The sequence below is a fragment of the Seriola dumerili genome, unplaced genomic scaffold (assembly GCF_002260705.1).
Source record: "Seriola dumerili isolate Sdu_G_001 unplaced genomic scaffold, Sdu_1.0 BDQW01000321.1, whole genome shotgun sequence".
Lineage (NCBI taxonomy): Eukaryota > Metazoa > Chordata > Actinopteri > Carangiformes > Carangidae > Seriola > Seriola dumerili.
The window spans coordinates 452,955-474,300 of NW_019174576.1; the positions used below are offsets into that span (position 1 = coordinate 452,955).

Sequence of the window (21,346 nt, forward strand, 5' to 3'; positions counted from 1 at the left end):
CTGCCTCTTTCTCTCCTCACTTGTCCTTTAGTAGTGAACTGGGCTTCTTGTGTGAGACAGGGGAATACTGTAGATTCCTTGCATTCTGCTTGCTGCTGGGTACTGCATGAGCTACACTCCGACTCACTGAAATGAAACGAGGAAAGGAATGAAAGAGGGGGAGCAGCGTGATTCAGCTGAGATGTTTTTTTTTTTTTTTTTTTTTTTTTTTTTTTTTTTTTTAAAAACAATCCAGCGATTTGGTCCCTGATGGTCAGCTTAGAAATATCCTCAATAAAAGCTCTATTCTGCCTGCCAAAGGAGTTCTTTCAGTTTTGGCCCCACCTCCCCCACAGGGATTCACTACCTTGCATAATTAGCTGCTTCCAGCCAATGGCTGAAAAGAGGCCGGTAACTGGATAACCACTGGGCGGATCTATGATAATCAAAGGGCTGTTTTAAAGAAACTCTGACAAGATTTTCCCCTTTCAGTGAAACTCCCACTATGTACAGTTACCAAGGCATGCAAGGTTAGACAGCGAGAGGACATGCATGTGCACTGCTGTGAAAGTGCAACTCGGTTCAGAAAAGTATGGTGAGAGCACGGACTGCAATGAAAGACAGAATAAAAAAGGAGCAGCTGCCTTTCAAGATAGTTACGCACAACAGATGCACACGTGGATGAAAACACGCAGCATGGAAAACACGACATATTTGTGGTTTCTAATCAGCAAAGGGAAGACCACATATTTAGCTCAGGATTTTTAGGGTTGTGAAGGGATTACAGAAGGATCGCAAAGTGAAACTTTCAAAGAATGATGATCCCACAGACTTGGAGTCTGCAGAAAGAAAGAAAGAAAGAAAGAGAAAACACTGAAGACAGCGCTGGCGATAGAGAGCAAAGGTCATCCTCTCACCCACAACACTAAATCCACAAAGGCTTTTAATGGTGCGAACCAAACCCTAGAACTCACATGCCATGAAGGGGCAGTGCTGTCCTTTGCAAAGTTCACACAAAACTTTTTTTCCATAACAAAGTTGTGTGGCCAAGCAGAATAAACATCACCGATGATCACATCTCAACCTCTTTTGAAAACTAGAATCTTACAACTGTGCGCTGATACATGCAGTTTATTAAAAACAACCACAACTTTTCCACACAAGATTAAGTGAAATGCAATACATAATAAAATAAATGTGTTACGCTGTAAAACCTTCGTGAAGCCTTAAACACTAATAAGCACAGCACCAGGAAAAATCAATTGAAATCTGCAAACAATTATTGTAAATATTTGGACATATATTCTCATTAGGATACACAAACAGTGATCGTGACATATAAAGTTGGTGCATGATCAGTACGACAAATGAGAGAAGAATAAAGCTCCAACCGAGGAAACCTTTCATCACATTGTTTCCTAAAAAAAAATAAAATGACACAGCATAAACAGACTTAGAAACGCCAACTGTGGCGAGCCAGAGGAAATCCTTAAAACAATTTGGCACATCCAGTCCACTTATAAACAAAACACTCATTGTTTGTTGTTGTTGAGTTTTCCTGCAGATTAATGTAATCCGGTGTGCACATGTGCATGGGTGGGAGTAAACGCCTTGGGAGTGTGTTTGTGTGTGTGGGCTTTCCAAATGTGGACGTAGACTTGTAACATAACGTTGTTGGGAAGCTGCCAGAGGAACAGTGAATGAGGAGGCCGGAGGTGCTACATACTTCGCTGCAGGCTCTCTGCCTACACACCGGGCTGTATCTGACTGAAACAGGCATGCCATCCTCTTGTCTCCTGATCCAGCTGCTCTTTGAGAGTCAGCACCTTTTGTAAACAAAAAAAAAAAAAAGAAAAAAAGAAAAAGGGGCAGTTAGGTAGAGAAACACAAAACAAAACATCGACATAAACCCGTGACACAAGAAGAAGAAGAAGAAGACAACCTTCCCAACAGACTGTCGACACTTAGAAGTGAAATACCTGTTCCTCCAGGCATTTGACCCTCTGGCGATGTGCTTTCTCCCTGGTCTCCAAGGCCCGCTCTGCTTGGAGCTGACTGCCTCTCAGACGATCCGTCTCCAAATCCAGCTCCTGGTGATGGCGGGCTGTGACCTCCAGGAGGCGCTGTGCATGAGCGTGCTCCAGCTGAGAGATTTGGGCCTGAGGACAGTTGAAAATAGAGTTTGAGAAAGTTTTTTTTTTATTTTTTATTTTATTGCAGCTATAATCAGTGATTGAACAGATGGAGGTTCTCTGAGCCTGGGGGTTACCGGGGTCATGACCCTGACCCCGCAGGTTTCGTACCTGGGCAAGTTGGCCAACTGGAAACCACGTGTCAGTGGAAGGCAGCTTTTTTTGATAGGTGTAAACTTAACGTAGATTGTAACAGTAGCAGTTTCCCTTTTCATGCAGCTACTGACAAGAAACTTCAATGGAGTCAGATTCACACAAACACGTTTTAATATTCTTAAAATATACGTGAGCTCCAGTAAGAGTTTTGTTTGTTGCTTAGTCGGATGATGAAATTGAAAGACATGTAAATGTAAAAATATGTAAATACTAGATAAAAAACCTTTATGGAAATGTCACCTGTCAATCATGGGATGTCTAATGTGACGGTGTAGTAACTCTCAGTTTCCTATCTGCTAAATGTCAGAAATATCTCATGTGGTTTGACACCGATGCTTTCAGGATATTGTTTGACTGGCATGGTTTTGGCAAAGAGTTCTGTATTAGTTATCAATATTTAAGTATTTCATTAGTGATAGCAAGCACAAATTGTTCATATACCGTGCATGTTACATCTGCCATGATCCCACGACCTCTCACCTGCAGAGTCTGCACCTCCTCCAGCTTTTCATCCAGCTCCTGCTCCAGGCTGCGGACCGTCTGCCCCAGCCGCTCATTCTCTCTGGCTGCTGACGCCGCCTCCTCCTCCCTCCTCAGCCTCTCCATCTCCACCTGAGAACAGCACGAGTGGGGGGGGGCACACACACATAACTTCACCACGACTGCTCCGCACTCGTGTGCTTCCCTGTAATGCGTGTAGCAGAAGGCGAGCGCAGACTCTCCTCGGTTCTCACAGTCCGCCTACATGTTTCCATCACTATAGGATCACTTTGTACAATGAGCGACAAAGATGTATGTGAAGAAAATTGAAGAAAATAATATTACTAAACTACAGCATAATAAAACAATAAAGTATTCAAATAATCTCCCCTGGATTCATGTAACTGCCCATTTCTGTGTCTTTATGCTTCGGCAGCTGCATGTGTTCACTGGGTCCAGAATGTGGCAGCAAGGCTTCTGACCAACACTAAACGCATTACTTCAGTCCTGGCCTCTTTACGCACCACGGCTTCCAGCAGTTGTAGAATTGACTTTAAGATGACTTTAATTGCATTTAAAGCCATTTGTGGTTTGGCTTCCTCGTATATTTCAGATCTTTTACCTCATATTCAGCAGCAGGACTCTGACTGACTGACCAAAAGTCTAATGTATGTCTAGGGGGGGAGGTAATGCCTTTACGAAACAGCTTTTGACCCTGTGGCTGAGTCCGTGCTTCATTTGAAACTTTTGCTTGAAGATATTGGAAAATCTGTAGGATCCACTGTTTTTTAGGGCCAAGAAGTGTCGGGATATCTTGACCTCCAAGTCCTTCAACTTTATGGAGGTGCGATATTAAATTGCTGCAGTTATCTTTCGATGAATATATTGTAAAGTGCCTTATAAATAAAGCACATTGCACAGAAAAAGTTTATTTTTTAAGATAAGTCAGTGTCACTAATACCTAAGAACATTAATATTCCAATATGACTGACTGCAAGGAGATCATTTTGAGCCATTCAGAGAGGAGAGCTCACCTTCTCCAGTGTCTTTCTGAGTGCTGACTTGTCTTTACCGAGGCGTGTCAGCGCTCTCTCCATCTCTGCTCTCTCACTTTGTAGTTTCTGCAGGCAGCTCTGGAGCTCGGTGACCTTGTCCTGGAGTTCCTCCCTCTCCCTCTGCAGCTGCTGGGAGCTGCCCTGGGCCTGCACTTCAGCCTTCTGCCGCTGCTTCAGGCTCTGGGACATTGGTCGATCATCCATACATCAAAATAGTGAGCCTCAGTTTTTACACCTTCATTTACACCTTTACCTTGATGTAACTCACCTCCCCCAGCGTCCTGTTGTGTTTCTCCAGCTCAGAATATTTTAGCTCCGAGTCCTCCCGGGCTGTTTCAAGGTTTTGAATCCGCTCTGTTAGTGCGTGGTTCAGCCGTTTACTCTCTGAGAGGGTGTCTCGTGTTTTATCCAGACGTTCCTATGGGCACACACATGTTGAAATACACGACACAGTGAGCCACACAGTTTCATCAAAACATCATTTTTGCACTTACGCTGACCTTCCACTTCTCACCTTCCGCTCTATTCTCTCTTTTACAGTTCTTGACATACTGTTGAAAGCTGCAGGAAAGACTCTGGATTTTCCTCTCGCTTTTTACTGCAGCGAGCCAACAGCTTTTGAGCAAATCAGGAGATTTACAATAAGCATGTCATGTTTTTGTTTGTTCAGTATCTTTAAAGTCCAGTTCCAAACTAAGACCGGAAAGCTCTCCTGAGAAGCTCTTGGAAGAATTAATGAGCTTGCCTGAGCATTTTATTGCTCGATCTTTGAGGTCCTTCAGGAAAACCACAGCAGCAAATGTAAATAAAAATGCTCAGTCTGGAGCTGAGAAGGTTACATAGCCCCACTGTAAATCAAAGCATGGCAATGGAAGCACGGCTATTCGTCTTATTTTGAACTTTCATCAAACATTTTTTATTTTTATTTTTTTCAAATATCCACAATCACGTTGAGAGAGGAGAGGCTTAAAAATGTAAAATACACGGTGTAGATGATTTATTTTATGTAAACGGAAATGGAGAAATGTTTGTCCTCAAATGGATGTCTGCCCAAAAACCTGCTCCTGTATGTTCCACTTACAGCATTTCACTTTGTTCAGCGGTGAGTGTAATCAGGTGATGGATGTACCTGCAGCAGCCTTCGGTCCTGCTCGCTGGCAGTCAGAGCCCTCTGCAGCTGTGTTATCTGCTCCTGCAGGGCTCCACTGCTGCTCCTGTTGTCACTGAGAGAGTTTGACAGTTTGTGGATCTGCTCTCTCAGCTGACTCTCGTGCTGCTCAGCTCGAGCCAGAGACGCGCTCAGCCTCTCCTCACCGACCGTCAGCGCTGCGCACCGGTCCTCGCTTTCACCCAGCTTCCTCCTCACGTCTGTCAGTCTCTCCTGCAGCGCCCCCACCTCTGCATCCAGCTCTGCCGCCCTGAGCTGGGCCCGCTGTAGCTCGCCCTCAAGGGTCCGCTGAGACAGCTCCAGGCGGTTAACTCTATTCTCTGCGGCTTCCAGAGACTCCTTCAGCTTCCGCTGCTCTGCATTCGCACGAGATTCTAAGCCCTGCAAGAGCTCCAACTTGTCCTGTAGAGGAATTGATTGGGATTTTATCAGTTTCCATTTCAAGATGGCGTTTGCTATTTTAGTCAAGACTTATTTTTACATACTTGCAGTGCCCTGGACTCAACCTCGGCAGCTTGCAGACAACTCCTGAGTTGAGTTACCTCCTCCTCAAAACTTCTCTTCTCCCGCTCCGTGCGACATGCTACTTCCTCCTGCAAGGCAATGGATGTATGCGCCTTGTGCAACTGATCTGCCATCTCTCTTTTTCCTGTAAAAACATGTTCAATATGCTGTGTGTCCCGACAGAGTTAATAAGTGATATTTACTGTTTCTCTACAGGAGCCACTGGTTTTCTTACCCTGCTCTGATTGCTTCAAGGACTTCTGTAGTTGTAGCAGCTGAGTGGACGACTCATCCTGGCTGCCTTTGAGCTCTGTCACCTGCTGACCTAGACTGACCACCTGAGCCTTGGCTTCATCCTGAAGAATACATGTTTATGAAATTAAAAAAGTGCCAAACAGTCTGCTAAAACATAATCACCAAACATTTAACAAGTGAATTTTCTGAGCTGGTTTTCCCTGAAAAGCAAAACTTTATGTCAACAATCCCATTCACTCAGAGTGTGTGGTTTTATTCTATATTCACTTATACAGTTATTAAGTTCAAATGTACCCTGTCTCTTTGTGCTTCTCTGAGTTCCTGCTGGAATTCCTGCAGGGCTGTTTGCACCGTGTCTATGTCCAGCTCCACATCTTCACCACGAGACAACACTGATGCGTCTGTCACGTTCTCTCCCCCTAAAAGAAAAAGAGAGACCACACTCATTAATGCATTTGCTTATAGTAAAAAAAAAAATGGCTTCACGACACCTTATTTCAAAAGTGTATAAGCACACCTCTGACTTGCAGATGGGTTCTCCAAGGAGAGGGAGATTGTCTACGTGACGCAGGTTTGCTTGAAAGCCTCGCACGGCCGATGCCAACAGTGCGACGCAGAGCTGAATACAACCCCGCCAGCTTCAGCTCCAGGTCCTTGCGTTTGGCGTCACCCGAGCCCAGCTGCTCCTCCAGGCCCCGAACCTTACTTTCAGCGAGGCCCACCTGAACGGAGAGTTCCTTAACCTGGACCTTGGCGTCCTCTAGTGCTTCCTCCAGCTGGGCAGAGCTTTCTCTGTGCCGCTGGTCACTCTGCTGATGATAAGCCTCTCTTTCCTGCAGCAGCTCCCGGCTCTGCTGCTCCACTGTCTCAATTTCCACCAAACAACGCTGCAGACCTGCGACCTGCACAAACACAAGCACGCAGAGCTGTCACAGGGCAAACCTGATTTTCTCTACAAGTCATGTGTACATTTATCAGAAAGTGTGGATTATACCATAAATATGATGTCATAACGGAGGTGCTTTGAGCGAGTTTATAATCTTTTACAAATTGATGACACAAATGGACACAGTTGTCAGATCAAACCTTGAATTTTTTTCTACATTAAACCACTTAATTTCTTTTGTAGTTTTTTTGTAGATGTAAAAATGTAATTCACTTGCTTTAATTCTTTTGTGTTTGGTTTCCATCAAGTCAAAATGATGTTACGGTTGCACAAATATGGACGGGTGGCTGAACACACTGTAGTTCTAACTACATGAATGATTAACAGCTCGGTAATGTAAGAAATACTGAGTGTTATCTTATGTCCGACACTTAACAGCGTAAATAATAAGGAACGTGGTTTCTGTAATGGGTCAATGTGCTTTGAGATGATAAGCTCGTCGAGTTCACTGAAATATTTTCTAAACTGTATCACAAGGAAGAGATAAAGAGATAAGTTTAGAGATACAATAATTATGACTGAAACATAAAATTAAAACAACAATATACATTGGAATTTTGATCGTCTTTATCTCTTTAACGCGGAGCTTCTCAGCCTCAGGGCTCGGCGCTTGATATGTAGACAAGGTCACAGGACACGTCAAAGTCTGGTGCATTGAGATTTGTTGGATTTAGTTTAAAAATGGAGGCATTAAACGGGCTTCAAATATATCATAATAATGTGCATTTCGAGCTGCTCTCTCCGTGCTCTCGGAGACAGAAAAGAAAAATATTCCATTCATTCACTTGACAACTCAAAGACACTCTAACTGCCTGGGGTCATGAGAATTTGGGGACCCCTAAAAACGGGGTTACGGACAGAAGAGGTTAAAAACCCTACTTTATACAATACCAAACATTTTGCTGCACTGTTTATCAAAAGACACATTTTTACTGTTTTCATGTCTGAATGTTCTGAGAATTAAACAAAATTAGTGAGTTTCTTTAATGTACTGTTGTTCACTTATATTCACAAAAGATTTAGTAATAAAATAAAAACGTAGATTTCCCGTCACTGTTACAGTAGAATATAATAATTCTGTTCATGTGCTCTGTCTCTGCATGAGTATGGCAGGTATTCTTCATGCATGTATGCAAAGGTAGAGTAGTTGCTCTGGCATGTTGTTCACAGACTAATTGCCGGTAGCCTTCTACCTCATTGAGCGCTGCGTCTCTGCCAGCCTCACACTCCAGCACTCTCTGTTTGAGGGTAAAAGCCTCGCGACGCGCCTCCTCCTCCTTCTGCTCCTCCTGACATACCCGAGCCTGCAGCTCTCGCAGCTCCTGTTTCTGCCGGCCGTTCTCGCCTTCCAGGATCTTTACCTGCTCGAGTTAACGGGGCACAAAACTGTTTTTAAAGTAATCCCTTCATTTTAAATAAAATCAGATGGAAAGCAGTGACCTCAATAATCCTTCACCTGTCTGCGCAGCTCCTGCAGCTCTCTGCGCGCCTGCAGGCGAGACTTCTCCAGCTCTCTCATACTGCTCCGTAAAGCGGTTGCCTCTTGGTCAACGGAGCTCCTACGTTCCTCTAAGACGGCCACTTTCTGCTCCCTCTCCTCCACAGCTCGTCTCAAGCTAGTCAAGAAATGTTTACGATTAACAAGAAAGAAAATATTCACAGGAAATCTGCAGTTCCGTGGGACAGCAATTCACCTGCTGTTGTCACTCTCCGCTCTCTTGATGAAAGCTCTCAGCTCCTGGTTAGAGGCTTGGATTGCCTCTTTCTCTCTGGTCTCATCGCCCAAGAGCCTCTTCAGGTCCAGGGCTTCTTTTCGTTGCTTGTCCCGCTCCTGTGCACACTCCTGGAGCTCTCTGTGAGCCTCGATCAGCTCCTTTCGACCTTTAACAAGTCCATCTTCAGCTTGCTGCAGCTGCCAGCGAAGGCCTTCTAACTTCATGTGTAGATTAAGGGAGAATGAAAGGCATTATTATAATAATGATAATTATTATTATTATTACCTGATTGATGAGAATAACAGATAACTCCCATATAGAAATACTATAGTTTCTTTCTTGTTGTTCCTGGTTTCTTGATTGGTTGTTAACTTAATCCTGAAGTTATTTGATGAAACAGTTTTTAGGGACTTACTGCTTTTAAAAACCTCCCTGTTTTCAATATAAATCCAATAAAAACATCCAACGCACACAAAATTCTTTTTATCCTCATAATTCATCAAAAACTTCTATCAAGCTGTTACGTACAATACATCAAAAAGCTCAAACACATGTGTATAATAATCAGGATTGAATAGGAAAAATCCTTTGCAGCATACTGCAAAACTGATTTTGGATCAGATACTGCATTAGAGCTTCTTTTGTTTGAAAGCTAATCCTCAGCATCTCCTATTCTAAGTGCTATATGCACAGTCTCAAGATACTATATGACCTATATTCTGCTTTACAGCAACATGTGTGCAGCGAGAGAAACAGGGAGGACAGAGCTTATCTGGGCATGGATAAGAGCCAGTTGGGCCCGTAGCCAGGTGCTGTCTCTTCCCATCTCCTCACTGTGGCTCACAGTGTAAAGAATCTACAGAGAGCGAACATGATAAACAGCAGCCCCCCCCCCCCGAGGTGGTGGGGAGGAAAGAGGCGGAGACGGGGTGGAGGAGGGAGGATGAGGACCAGGATGAGGAGAAAGGAGGAGTGTTATGTTCAGAGGCCACACAGGATGGTTCTTTCTCATAAACTCTAATGTGAGAAAAAACAAGCCAGTGCTGATCTGGCCAATTATACTTTATTTTATCAGATTTTTTTGGGTGGGGAGCGGAGGAGAAGGGCCGAGAATATGAGGGCAGCAGTGTTGTGTTATATGGATGGGAGAGGGGGACCTGCAGTCCCAGTGGAGCCAGCCTCTCGCTGCTGCAAGGGAGAAAATAAACACTCCCCCACTGGCTTATTTACACAAGGGGTTAACTCAAACTTTGATTTCATATTATGGTACCAGGGACCGTATCCTCCCCCTCTGCTTCTCCCTTTCTTCCCCTTGATTTCTTCCCTCTTTCTTGCTCTCTCTAACTCTGTCACACACTCGCACTCTTGCTCTGTCACTATCTGACATGAGAATCCTAAGATAGGATTAGTGAAAATAATCAGAGTAGGAAATGAGCAGGGGGGTGGCAGCCAAATATGACAGTGTCGCTGAAGCCTGGCTTGATATACGGTACTAGGGAGGGCTGTCCAAAAACCTCAAAACTCTTCTGCTCTGGCTCCGCACAACCTCATCCACTATACTTTGACAAGACTAAGGAGACAGAGCGAAGACAGGATGATCCTCATTTTTTTTTTTTTTTTGCTTTTTTTATTGAAACCAAAAAGTTCCACACAGATAAACAATCCACTTTTCCTGGAAAACCAGGCTTTTAAATCAAGGCATGGTGAGGCCCTTACAACTCTGCAGTTACATCTTAATGAGGTGACTGTGAGCTTGTTAATTCACTAAAACGCTTGGCGACCCTGTGCCTGGAATCCCGACCTCAAGCAACCCCAAGAGTTGAGATTTATGGCTCTCATTTGGCTCGGAGAGGTATGTCACTGGGCCAAAGTTATAGCCTAATTGCACTTTTATGTTTATATTAAGGTCAGCTGAACTAAATCTTTCTCAAGTGGACTTGACAAGAAAAAGACACAGAAAGCGAGAGTTGAGCAAGAGTCTCAAGAGTGGACGCCACCTCTCCTTGTAGGATTCGGCCCTGCAGACTGCACCTGATGGTACCCTGATGCTAATAAAGCTCTGTGGCACCGGCAAGAGCAACAGAGGCCTCAGGTAATACAAACAAGCCTGTACTTTCCTATCCATGTCAGTGATCCTACTGTACAAACAAAATCTGCTCATCTCATCTTGTGACATTCTTTATGTTCCTCTGCCCAAATCGAGATCCTAACATTCACTAAAGATTGACATCAGTCTCGCATATGTCGTTTACACTGGTGCCGCTGAACAGACACGCACGATGACAAGCTTGTTGAATGATCTCACCTCCTGCTGTGCATGTTCTCTCTGTTGGTTCATCTCTCTGACCTGCTCACTTAGACTCGTCTTACTGTTCTCGTTGGAGTTCAAAGACTCTTCAAACTGAGTCCGTAAGTCTCGCAGCTCAGACTGAAGGAGAGCCATCGCGTTCTGCAAACACAACAGACGCACACAAATCGACTGGCTGGAGTTATATATAAGACAAAGGACCGGAGCTAATATGACCCTGTCATGTTTTACCTTATCCTGCTCCTGTTTGCTAAGTGCCTCCCTCTGCATGCGCTCCAGCTCCATGTCTGCTGTGACCAAGTCCTGCTGCAGGGCTGTCAGCTTCTCCGTGAGAGCAGCCTTCTCTGCCTCCTTCTGGGACAAAGCCTGGGTACAACAGACGACAAGCTCAGGGTCATTTAGCTCACAAGAAGAGGTTTAGTTTAGCCATGGGGACTTGGACATAAAGTACAGAAGCTATCATGCTTCTAACTTCCACTGAGGGACAAGGAATGGACTTTGTGTCTTGGATAAGGATACTGGCAAGACATATGGCTTTTGATGGGAAACTATGATGACAGAACTTCACATGATGGGGTTAAACACAGTTCACCATTTGAAGGATCATAAACAATCTAAAAAACCATGAAAAACCTATGACGATCACCACACACCTGCTGCTTTTCACTCTCAGCCTGCAGGAGGCTTCGGTTGAAGTCCTGCTGCAGCCTGGCCTGCTCCTCTTGCACCTGCTGCAGCTCCTGCTGGCTGTGCACACGCAGCTCCTCACATTGTCTACGCAGCTGCTCCTCAGCCTGCTCCCGCTGAACTGTCAGCTCCGCACACTGCTGCTCCTAACAACCACCAAACACAGACACACACACACACACACACACACAAACCTGATTAATTAATGTAAAACTAAAGTATCATAAACGATTCCGTCAAAGCCAACCTACCGCTGTAAGTCGTGCTGTACCTTTTGTCTGCGTTCAGCTTCGAGCTGCTCTCTGTGAATTTGCTCTCTGTTGTTCAGGGTCAGCAGGGCATTCCTCTCCACCTGCGCCAGCTTTTCCTCCAGATTACCACGCTCTTGTACAGCTTGTGCAAACTGGTGTTGAGCATCTACACGCATGCGAGCAGCATCACCTGGACAGTAAAACGAACCCATTCCCCGATTCAAAAACTCACACAGTTTGTTTGATGGAGCCACTTATTACACATGGATGATGATCCAGGATCAGCAATGTTTTATTTGGAGTTTTATTTGGAGTTTTATTTATAGAGGATACTCATCCATGTCTTCATGTGGAATATGCTAGCCTAACAACACTTATCTGATCCATGTGTTTGTGTGGAGTGGTGGGACCCTGGTCAGCTGAGAAAACAGCTCCAGTGATCCTGCAGCCCAGCTGTTGCAGAGCTCACAGCTGAAATATGGATCTCTAGTGGGCTGTTGGAAAGGCTTCATGGCCAGGGGGCTTGGCATGGAGGACAGTGGGGTCTCTGAGGAAAGGGACTACTCACGCGTCAAGGCCTCGTTAGCCAGGAGCAAGCTGCGCCTCTCCCCCTCCGTCCTGGTGTATTCAGTCTCCAGAGACGCTGCGAGCTCCTGGCTCTCAAACAGAGCCGTCTCCAGGGACTCCTTCTCCGCTCTGGAACACAGCGGTGAAAAAAAGACCTTTGAACCACTAGGTGTAGAAGGTCATAAAATCCAATGATCCATCATGAGCATAGTTTCCAAATAAAACCATGTTACTTTAAAGACTCCTGTTACACGAGACTGGCTGTGCTTTAGAAGGTAAAATTTGCTTAAAAAGTCAAAGTGACCTTAAATACACATTGGAAGTTGGTGTGACTTAAACAAACACACACTGCCTTGTTTATGACGCTTTCGAGGACACTGGACTGACTTACATTCATTCCATACACTCTTAACCTAACCCTAACCATAACTGATGCATGCCGGAACCCAACCCTGACCAGTGAAGTCAGAAACTATTTTACTGTAGCGTGGGCTGATTGCAACTGCAGAAAACAAACTGGGAAAACTGGTTTTAAATATGAAATTGGGTCCCGGAGATTTGAGAGGTCAGTCAGCACAAACAAATACACACACACACACACACACACGTACACAAACACACTCAGACCTAAGTGCAACCAGCTCCTGCGTGAGACCACAGGCCTTTCGGTCAGCGGAGTTTAGCTTGACATCCAGAGCCGCCTTGTCCTTGGCCAGCTCCTCCCTGTCACGGGCAGCTCTCTTTAGGGCTGTGGTCTGTGTCTCCAGCTCCTTCCTGCACGCACACAGCTCCTCTGACACAGTCTGCATCTGCCTGTTGACCTGGAGACCGACACACGCAAATAAATAAAATGCCATCGAGCAATTCATTTATACTTTTTCCTCCGAGCAGCCAGCGATAAGCACTAAATAGTAAACCATTGTTTGAATTAAAATATAGCTTACACACTTACACAACAGAACTATGAGAAACGAATCTTTGATGAGTAGGAGCCGGAGCAGCCTAAAGGAACTACATTGTGCTTGGGAATATGTATGTGTGTTGGATTGAGAATGAACCGCCCGACCTCTATATTTCATGCCGCCACATTTGGCGCACTAATACTGAACTCTCTATACTTCTCCTTTTGCTGTTATGAAGCATAAATTAAACAAACTTTACGTGATTCATGACGGTGTATACGAACTGCAGGACCATAAGAAATGCATGGCCTGAAGCAAAACAAAAAATGATTTGTGGGGTTATGATTGTTTTTCCAATTACCACTTAAATAATTATGACACACCACAGGACCTATATCTAGCAACGTGAATAATGATTTGGGCAAATGTGCAGTTCGTGTGGAACTTCTATTCAACATTTATCAAACTCCCAGAACAGATTGATGTCTGAAGGGACCGAGGTCAGGCTTCTCATGGGATTCCTCATTCTATAAATTCACAGTTTACTATGAAAATCACACTTAAATGAAAACATGATAGATTTGCACGTTATTTAAGTTACTGTATGTCAATGACCTCAGTAATTCAATCTTGAAAACAGCTAAAAAAAGCTCATAGTAAAACAGGTTTCAATGTCATTTAAAGGAATATTTTTTGATGCTTTGGGAAATATGTTTATTTGCTTTCATTTCCAAGAGATAAATGAGAAAATTAATACTACTTTTGCGTCTGTAAGATGATGCTAAATATGGAGCTAGAGCCTCATAGTTAGCTTAGCATAAAGACTGGGAGCACAGAGACGCCTGGCTCTATCCAAAGGTAAGTCAGCTTATCATCTATTAGCAAGACAGGGAATTAGCATATATCCCAAGATGTCTATTCTTTCATGGGTTAGTCTTCTGGTTTGAATCAAACAGTGATGAAGCTCTGTTCTGAAACTGGAAAGATATACTCAAAGTGGCCTGGCGCTTTCCCTGATATACTGCGTCTTTGAAGCCCGTCACTGACACACCATCACACAGTGGTTGAGTCTATAACGGGCGTCTGCAACCTCTAAAGTTTCACTGCAACAGAATGTTTGAAAAGCAACAATCAGAGTAATTTGATTTTGGACAAACTAAAATGAACTCATACCAACTAAATATTAGCACATGTGTCTTTCAGACATCATGTGCTTAGGTAAATATTAAAGTGGATGAATTACACCAATGTTATGGAAGTGAGCAGCGCCCCAATAAGGGGATGACACATGAGCTTAGTGCAATGGAGGCCACTCCAGGGCTTGTTCTATACACGGCTGATTTATTTTTACAGATAACCTATCTAAAAATGTTTGGATGGAATTTGTCAAATTGTTTAGGTTTGTTATATTCTCGCTGCGCTCAACACGAATGTCCCGGTTTCACGTTCAGAACAGGAAATAAAACAGGAGAGGATTCTTTTCATTCTTCAGGGGATGAAACAAGGAGATCTGGATCTGCTGAGGGAAGAATGGAAATACTTTAGGTGTTAATTTATTGGCTCTTTCACAAAATCCCACTGGATGGATTATATGCCTATCTATTTATCTTTTCCAGTTCACATTTGTTCATGAAGATCCCTTGCTTGTTATGTCCCATGTTACTCATAAAACACAGAAAACTACTCTCCATATCCCATTTGAAAGAAAAAAAAAAAAAAAACCCACGGCAGATGTGTCGATATCTCCAACACATTTTAATGCGACAACAAGCTCCGTGAAAACTGCTGAAAGCTATTAATAACGCTGGTTCTCCCAGGTGGTGGGAGCTGGGAGGATGGAGGCTGTAGTGTGTGAATGGCTGGGGGTGCCTGACCTGGGAGTGCTGCTCCAGGGCCTGAGTGTTCTCCTTCTGCAGCAGGCTCAGCTCTGCTTCGAGCTTCTGGCAGAGAATCTGTAAGTGACTGTGGGAGCTCTCCAGGGCTTGTTTCTCAGCGAGGAGATTCATCATCTCCTGCTGCACCCGTGCCGTCTCCTCCCTGGCTGCTGCCCGCTCCGCTTCAGCTTCCCGTCTACGCTCACCAAGCTCTGCCTTCTCACCTTCTGTCTGGAACGGGAAACAAAACGTTCAGCTAACGTACCGTTCAACTTTCGCCTAAAATCAGTGTTACCAGGCAACTGCTCGCCTACCGACCTGTAGCAGAACACGGTTGAGTTCCACTTTGTCTTTGGCTAAGCCTTCGCAGAGGGCAGCCATTTTGGCCAGAGAATCTTTCAGTGCAGCCTCTTGATTCTGCAGTTTGGTGAGGATTAACTCCTGCGCCGCACTCTGGGACTCCATCTGTGGAGTGCATCATAAATATTAGAAGGATTTCAAACTACCCTCAGGGAGAATAATCCAGATCAGGCAACCAGACATGGTGCCTGACATAGCAGTCAAGTCTACCTTGCTGAGAGCCAGAGCGAGGCTGGCCTTATCATCCTCCAACACTTCCTTCTGCAGTGTGATGTGACTCAGATTCTCCTTCACTGTCACAAGCTCCCGTCGCAGGTAAGAGTGCTTCCCTTCGAGCTCCTCCAGACTCCTGTCACTGAAACACAAAATGCATCAAATACATGATCCTCTCACTCTGTTTCTCTGTCTCACACACACACACATTATTTGTATGAACAAAATCCCTTAAGAGTAATCCATCTCCACTTTGAAAGATGTAGAAATTCTGGTGCCAAAGGCCACAACACTGAGGGAGTAATTTTTTTGTTATATAGCATGCCCTGCTCCAATTCTCAGCTAATCAAATTTTTTAAGCAAAAGAACCCCCCCTAAAGAGAAGAAAAGTTTCCCTCTTGCATGAGTGCAGTAATGCAATGTAAATCATTTACATTTTCATCCAAATGTCATCTGGAGAATGACATGTGTTACTGATCTGAACTCTAAACAAACCGGAGCTTGAAAACAATCGCGAGTGACGGGATGTGCGTTGTGCAACGGTCATTCTTTCGTGCTCATGCTGTACCCTCTCTGGGCCTCTGTGCGCTGGCGTGCCAGCTGCATCTCCAGATCCTCCCTCTGCTGCCTTAAGAAGTCCCGCTGTCTCTGGAGCTCCAGCGACGAGCCCCGCAGTACCTCCAGCTCGGCGCGCTGGGAGTCCGCCTCCTGCTGCAGCCCTGACAGCAGCTTCTCCAGGCTGGCCTTCTCACTGAGAGGCATGGAGGTAGAGAGGCAGAGAGAGAGAGAGAGAGAGAGAGAGAGAGAGAGAGTATGTTGAGGGCAATTGTTGCACAATGATCGTTAACATCAGCATTATCAACACACTTGATTTTTCTAAAACCAATATCAACATAACAAACATCTGTTCTACAATGTTATACAAGCATTGTTTTTGGAGAGGTTTCAGTACACTTAAATACGTTCTGATAATGATGATGCTTAATTAAACATAAAACCAAACTATAATATTTGCCATCATTATCGTAATCATTACAACACTTACATTTTTTTTTCCAAAAACAACACGTAGGCCTAATGGCAACTTCACAAATAACAAAACAAAGTCTAGAAAATTCTTAAGAGAATTACACAACTAAGCAAAAGTACAAAAGTCACTACTTTTTATCTACAGTTTTGAAGCTCTGACACAATTCAGGAAAAGGACAATAGCTACATGATCAGGATGTACCTGGAGATGAGCTCCAGTGAGCGGCAACATCTGTTGCTGTGTCTGAGGCTTTCCTCTAAGGCCTTTTTAGCCTCCTGATTTTCCCTCCCTGCTTCCTGGATCTTCTGCTCCAGCTCTCTCCTCTCGGTGTCCCTCTCCTGCAGGTGAATACGCAGCGTGTCCACTTGCTCCAGAGCGGCATCCAGACATGCGCGCAAATCCTGCGGTTTGTATGTGAGATAGGTCGATAGGTTACGACACCTGAATGATGTATCATTGCGTCGTTTTGAGAAAGCAAAAAGCGGGGGAAGACGTTTGTCGTACTTGTGTTTGTTTCTGGTGCTTGGAGAGAGCGCTCTGCACAGCCGTCAGAGTCGTGTTTCTCAGAGGAGACCGACCGCGGAGAGGTGAGGACACACTTTCAGAGCCGCTACTATCACCTTCTCCGCCAACCAACTAGACATTAGTTAGAGTAGGAAAAGAAGAGGAATTGATTTCTTGAATAATGACGAACTGCATATTTCATCTTAGTGCTTCGTTTTTTCGTTTCTGACCTGGTGAACATGACATACAATCTTTTGGAGGGCTTGGATCTCTGCGTGGAGGACCTCCATCTCCGCTTTATCCTCTGTTCTCCTCGTCTCCTGGGCAGGAAACCATTGAGGTCAGATAAGCAGCACACATAGAGCAAGCCTGACATTCCCCAGACTGCAGCCTTCTAGACAAGGAAGTCATGGAGTTTATCAAACCTAAAGTCCAGACTACAGCCAGTTTAGCCCCCTTAACCACCCGTCTATCTGCCACCTCCCACTTCTGATTCCTGGGGTCCCACCATCCTGTCCAGACTGATCTGCATGGTCTTGAGGCTGGCATCCTTCTCACTGTTCTGGCTCCGGAGGTGCTTCACCGTGTCGGACAGCTCCAGGATTCTAGGTACACCAACATGTAAAGTGAATGTACAGGGATCGAAATCACACACACACACACACACACACACTGAAAGACCATCAACACTATCATGTTCTCTGCATGGGGATTAACAATGACTCCTGATAAGATCAAAGGCATCTTAGATCCAGAATACAAAGGCACTGACATTCAGGAGACACACGGGAGATGGGACAGAAAAACTTGAATCTTCTTTATCAGAGCAGCAGTCACTGGAAGTAGCTTGATGTGCTGGATTTTAATGATCAAAGTCTCCAGTATGTGAAGTTTTGAAGTTTCATCTGGGGGGGGATTAAATTTGGCTTTTCATTCAGTCATAGGAAGAATTGATCAAATGGTTGCACTATACGTGACCTGGAGCTCAGAATTTCTATTTAAGTTTGATTTATTTGAGCCTTTTTCTTTCTAACTGGTCAGTCCAGTCTAGAGGCTGCAGAAAAATATGGATGAAGGGTTTGTTCTATGTTTCATATTAGATTCATAGTTATATGGCAACAATGGATTTACAAGATTTTGTGTATCAGTGGGACAAAGGTTCTTGATTTCTCAGGCATTAGAAAGAAACAGACAGTTATTTATCTACAAATAGTTCCTGACTTGATTTTCAGCTAGGTGGAGGCAACGTGGGAACAGTTAGATACAACTTAGGTGAAAATGATCTTAACAGAACATTAAGTTGACGTTGGGTCTTAATGTGATGGGCAAAGTTACTGAAGATGTATTGAAATGTATTGACTTTTGTGAAATAAGTTGAGGCTTTTCTTAGTCGCTCATAGTCACTGAGACACAATGTCGTTCATAACAGCTGCCGTTCTCAGAGAAAAAAGAAGCCAGCCTTGTTACAGCCAGGCCCCCGATGGACGGACAGGTGTGGAGATGGCTTCACCTGGTGTTGAGTTCAACTTTCTCTGCATCCCAGCGACCCTGAAGCTGCATCGCCTCTTTCAGCTTGTCCTTCAGCTGCCTCTCCAGCGCTGACATCTCCGCACCACTAGAGGTGCTCTCCTGTGTCACTCTGGCCTCTAAGTTCATGCAGGCGACATGCAGCTGCCGGCTGGCAGAGACACACTCCCCGCGCATATCAGACAGAGTCCTGTTGAAAAGATTCATGTGCATCACGGTTTACAGAATGAGTCATAACGTACGACAGCTCCGACAGAGAAAGGGAACATGACATGCTATTTGCAGTCTCACAGTTGTGAGCCATTAGCCTAATTAAAAAACAGTCTGTTTGTATTTGAAAAGGATGAACGTCTGTTGCGATTACGCTCTGGCATCAAGATTCACTTTGAAGTGTTGTCACTAAGTTACACTACAGCCTTTGGCTTGATCACAGCTGTCTATGAGCCGAGCAATCAAATTATTACTATTAAAGCAAATTACTCTTCAGCGCTGCTCGCAGAGGTTCAACATGATGGAGGCCGTGTCTCATAGGGCTCAAGCTTTGTCCTGATGGATGATTTCAACAGCGAGCAGAGACACCTTAAGCCATCTGTCCCCCCAGTGAGGAAACAATGAGCAGGGGGACCGGCGACCCCGTTGACCTGTTCCACTTTGATCCTCGGCTGAGAGAAATAGACTGTGAGGTGGGGGTTCTTGTGGAATCCTGGTTTGCTGGAGGGATCCTGGCAGCGTGCCACACTCACCTGTCAGTGAAAGTCCTTAGCTGGGTGAAAGTGCTCCGCAGGGAGGAGGCCTGGCGCCACAGAGCTCTGACACGAGCCTGTTCGCGACTCAACCGGGAGGCACATGTCTGCAGAGAGGAGCAGACGACAAGGGAACTGGAGACTCTAGGGTGGGTGGTAAAGGCTTGCTTACAGCAAATGATGGCACCTCTCATTTTTATTGTGATATCAAACAGATGAAATACTGGAACTCTAGGACTCTCACTGGCACACATACAAATAATTGGATTTCCCTGAATCAACAGATGTAGCCCATTTCCAGCACGAACACCAGATTGTTTGCACAAAATTTTCCTCCCCCTCAGCAGTTGGAATGTTTTCACAGGAAACAACAACTCAAAAATCACAGCAATGAAATGAACAGGGAATGAGAATGAATTGACGAAACTGGCTATGAATGGAATTCCTACCCCATGTAAACTCAACGGGAGTTTAATTGCACAATCTCTGTGCAGAAAAGGGATAAACTTGAGCTTCCCCTGTTGCTTTTTTGACACAAGCGTTTCATTTTTGTGGTTTTTCTCACCTCTTGCTCTCTCCGCAGACGAGTATCACACAGCTCAACGTCTTTGCGGGCCTTCCACAAGCTCTCCGTTAGCCCCTGGTTGACGGTGCCTGCCTGCTCCAGTTGTTCCCGCAGCATGGAGTTTACTTGACTGAGGCTGGCACACCTGGAAATAACAAGCTGCTTATGACACTCAAAAGACCATTTGGCTCCTCTTCCCTGTCATGACGGCCTTTGCTGTAAACCTGCCACAGCACCCAAACGCTATCGTTCATATATATACGTCTCTCTCTATCACTTGAGCCCCGCCAACCAACGTTTTATAACGTCTGTGTCAATTTAGATTTAATTTCAACCAGATCATATACAAAAATGTATGTATGACATCATGCTCACACTCAACACGCATGCTGCTACAGTAAAGCACGCCACATTGCTATATTTGCTTATCTGTCTGAGGCCGAGCCAAACCCGTGTTTGCATGTATGGTATGATATTGCGTTGAAAGGGAGCTGAGACGTAGAGAAAGAGGGATTCAATAATCACAATAATAAGCAAAAACCTAGCTGTAGATTTATCTCTACATTACATTTGCATTACAAAGTTCTGTGGTTCATATAGCTTGGTAAAGCTGCAGTGAGGGATGTTTTTAGCCAGTAAAAAGGATCCGATCCTGGCAAAGTTTCTGCTGTGGGCATTTCAAATAAATATCCATAACTGCATGTATCACTGGGCATTAAAATCCGGCCTTAGGTGCAGCGGTAGGCCCGTACTTAATGTGAAGCATTGTTAAAATGCTTTGGAGAAGAGGGCCAACAAAGCCCCACTAATTTTCTCTGACAAATTGGATCCTGAGATTATCTGCCAAAGCCAGGTTCTGCCTTCCCCCCTGATGCAGGGGCAGGGAGAAAAACAGCAGGAAAGCTCAAGGAACTGCAGGGAATATCTCTGGTCTGCACATTTCCCAGAAAATATTTCGGCTTGATTTCTGCTCTTCAACGAGAAACAGAAAAAGAACGAGAATTACCGCCTGGCGGTCGCATGCCTCTGCCAGTGAAGTTGCAGTTTACATCCACGTCTGTCCAGACTCGTATAATATATGTAGTGTAAACTTTGAAAGGAATTTAATAAACGAATTCCAAACTTTTTCGAAAACTGTATTATTTATGAATATAGAAGCTGCAAGTTCATTTATTAGCTAGGTAACCCGGCTACCTGCTCTGCATGGTGCCCATCCCTCACCTCCTGTGCTCCTCCTCCAGCTGAGCAGACTTATCCTGAACGGCCATGTTGAGATCCTGCTCTGTCTGCTGCTGACGCTGGGCTGAGTCCAGGTGTTGGGCCTGCAGCTGAACACACACACACACACACACACACACACACACA

General features: G+C 44.7%; 1 protein-coding gene across 1 annotated transcript in view; it reads right to left on the reverse strand.

Moving 5' to 3' along the window:
* Positions 1 to 1,130: 1,130 nt before the first annotated feature.
* Positions 1,131 to 21,346, reverse strand: part of LOC111231901 (rootletin-like) — a 32,715-nt gene continuing 12,499 nt past the window's right edge. Inside the window, exons 6-36 of the mRNA XM_022759173.1 lie at positions 21,203 to 21,309; positions 19,982 to 20,126; positions 19,417 to 19,523; positions 18,657 to 18,863; positions 17,655 to 17,751; positions 17,377 to 17,466; positions 17,147 to 17,278; positions 16,844 to 17,043; positions 16,181 to 16,363; positions 15,610 to 15,754; positions 15,358 to 15,504; positions 15,040 to 15,270; positions 12,891 to 13,084; positions 12,265 to 12,392; positions 11,717 to 11,886; positions 11,412 to 11,591; positions 10,990 to 11,124; positions 10,756 to 10,899; positions 8,430 to 8,668; positions 8,192 to 8,351; positions 7,929 to 8,096; positions 6,307 to 6,691; positions 6,084 to 6,208; positions 5,770 to 5,890; positions 5,516 to 5,679; positions 4,992 to 5,432; positions 4,131 to 4,280; positions 3,842 to 4,042; positions 2,808 to 2,939; positions 1,959 to 2,138; positions 1,131 to 1,805 (exon numbers count right to left, since the gene is read on the reverse strand). Of these exons, the coding sequence (XP_022614894.1) occupies positions 1,725 to 1,805; positions 1,959 to 2,138; positions 2,808 to 2,939; positions 3,842 to 4,042; positions 4,131 to 4,280; positions 4,992 to 5,432; positions 5,516 to 5,679; positions 5,770 to 5,890; positions 6,084 to 6,208; positions 6,307 to 6,691; positions 7,929 to 8,096; positions 8,192 to 8,351; positions 8,430 to 8,668; positions 10,756 to 10,899; positions 10,990 to 11,124; positions 11,412 to 11,591; positions 11,717 to 11,886; positions 12,265 to 12,392; positions 12,891 to 13,084; positions 15,040 to 15,270; positions 15,358 to 15,504; positions 15,610 to 15,754; positions 16,181 to 16,363; positions 16,844 to 17,043; positions 17,147 to 17,278; positions 17,377 to 17,466; positions 17,655 to 17,751; positions 18,657 to 18,863; positions 19,417 to 19,523; positions 19,982 to 20,126; positions 21,203 to 21,309 (5,289 nt within the window). The 3' untranslated portion in view covers positions 1,131 to 1,724. The remainder of the gene's footprint in view (positions 1,806 to 1,958; positions 2,139 to 2,807; positions 2,940 to 3,841; positions 4,043 to 4,130; positions 4,281 to 4,991; positions 5,433 to 5,515; positions 5,680 to 5,769; positions 5,891 to 6,083; positions 6,209 to 6,306; positions 6,692 to 7,928; positions 8,097 to 8,191; positions 8,352 to 8,429; positions 8,669 to 10,755; positions 10,900 to 10,989; positions 11,125 to 11,411; positions 11,592 to 11,716; positions 11,887 to 12,264; positions 12,393 to 12,890; positions 13,085 to 15,039; positions 15,271 to 15,357; positions 15,505 to 15,609; positions 15,755 to 16,180; positions 16,364 to 16,843; positions 17,044 to 17,146; positions 17,279 to 17,376; positions 17,467 to 17,654; positions 17,752 to 18,656; positions 18,864 to 19,416; positions 19,524 to 19,981; positions 20,127 to 21,202; positions 21,310 to 21,346) is intronic.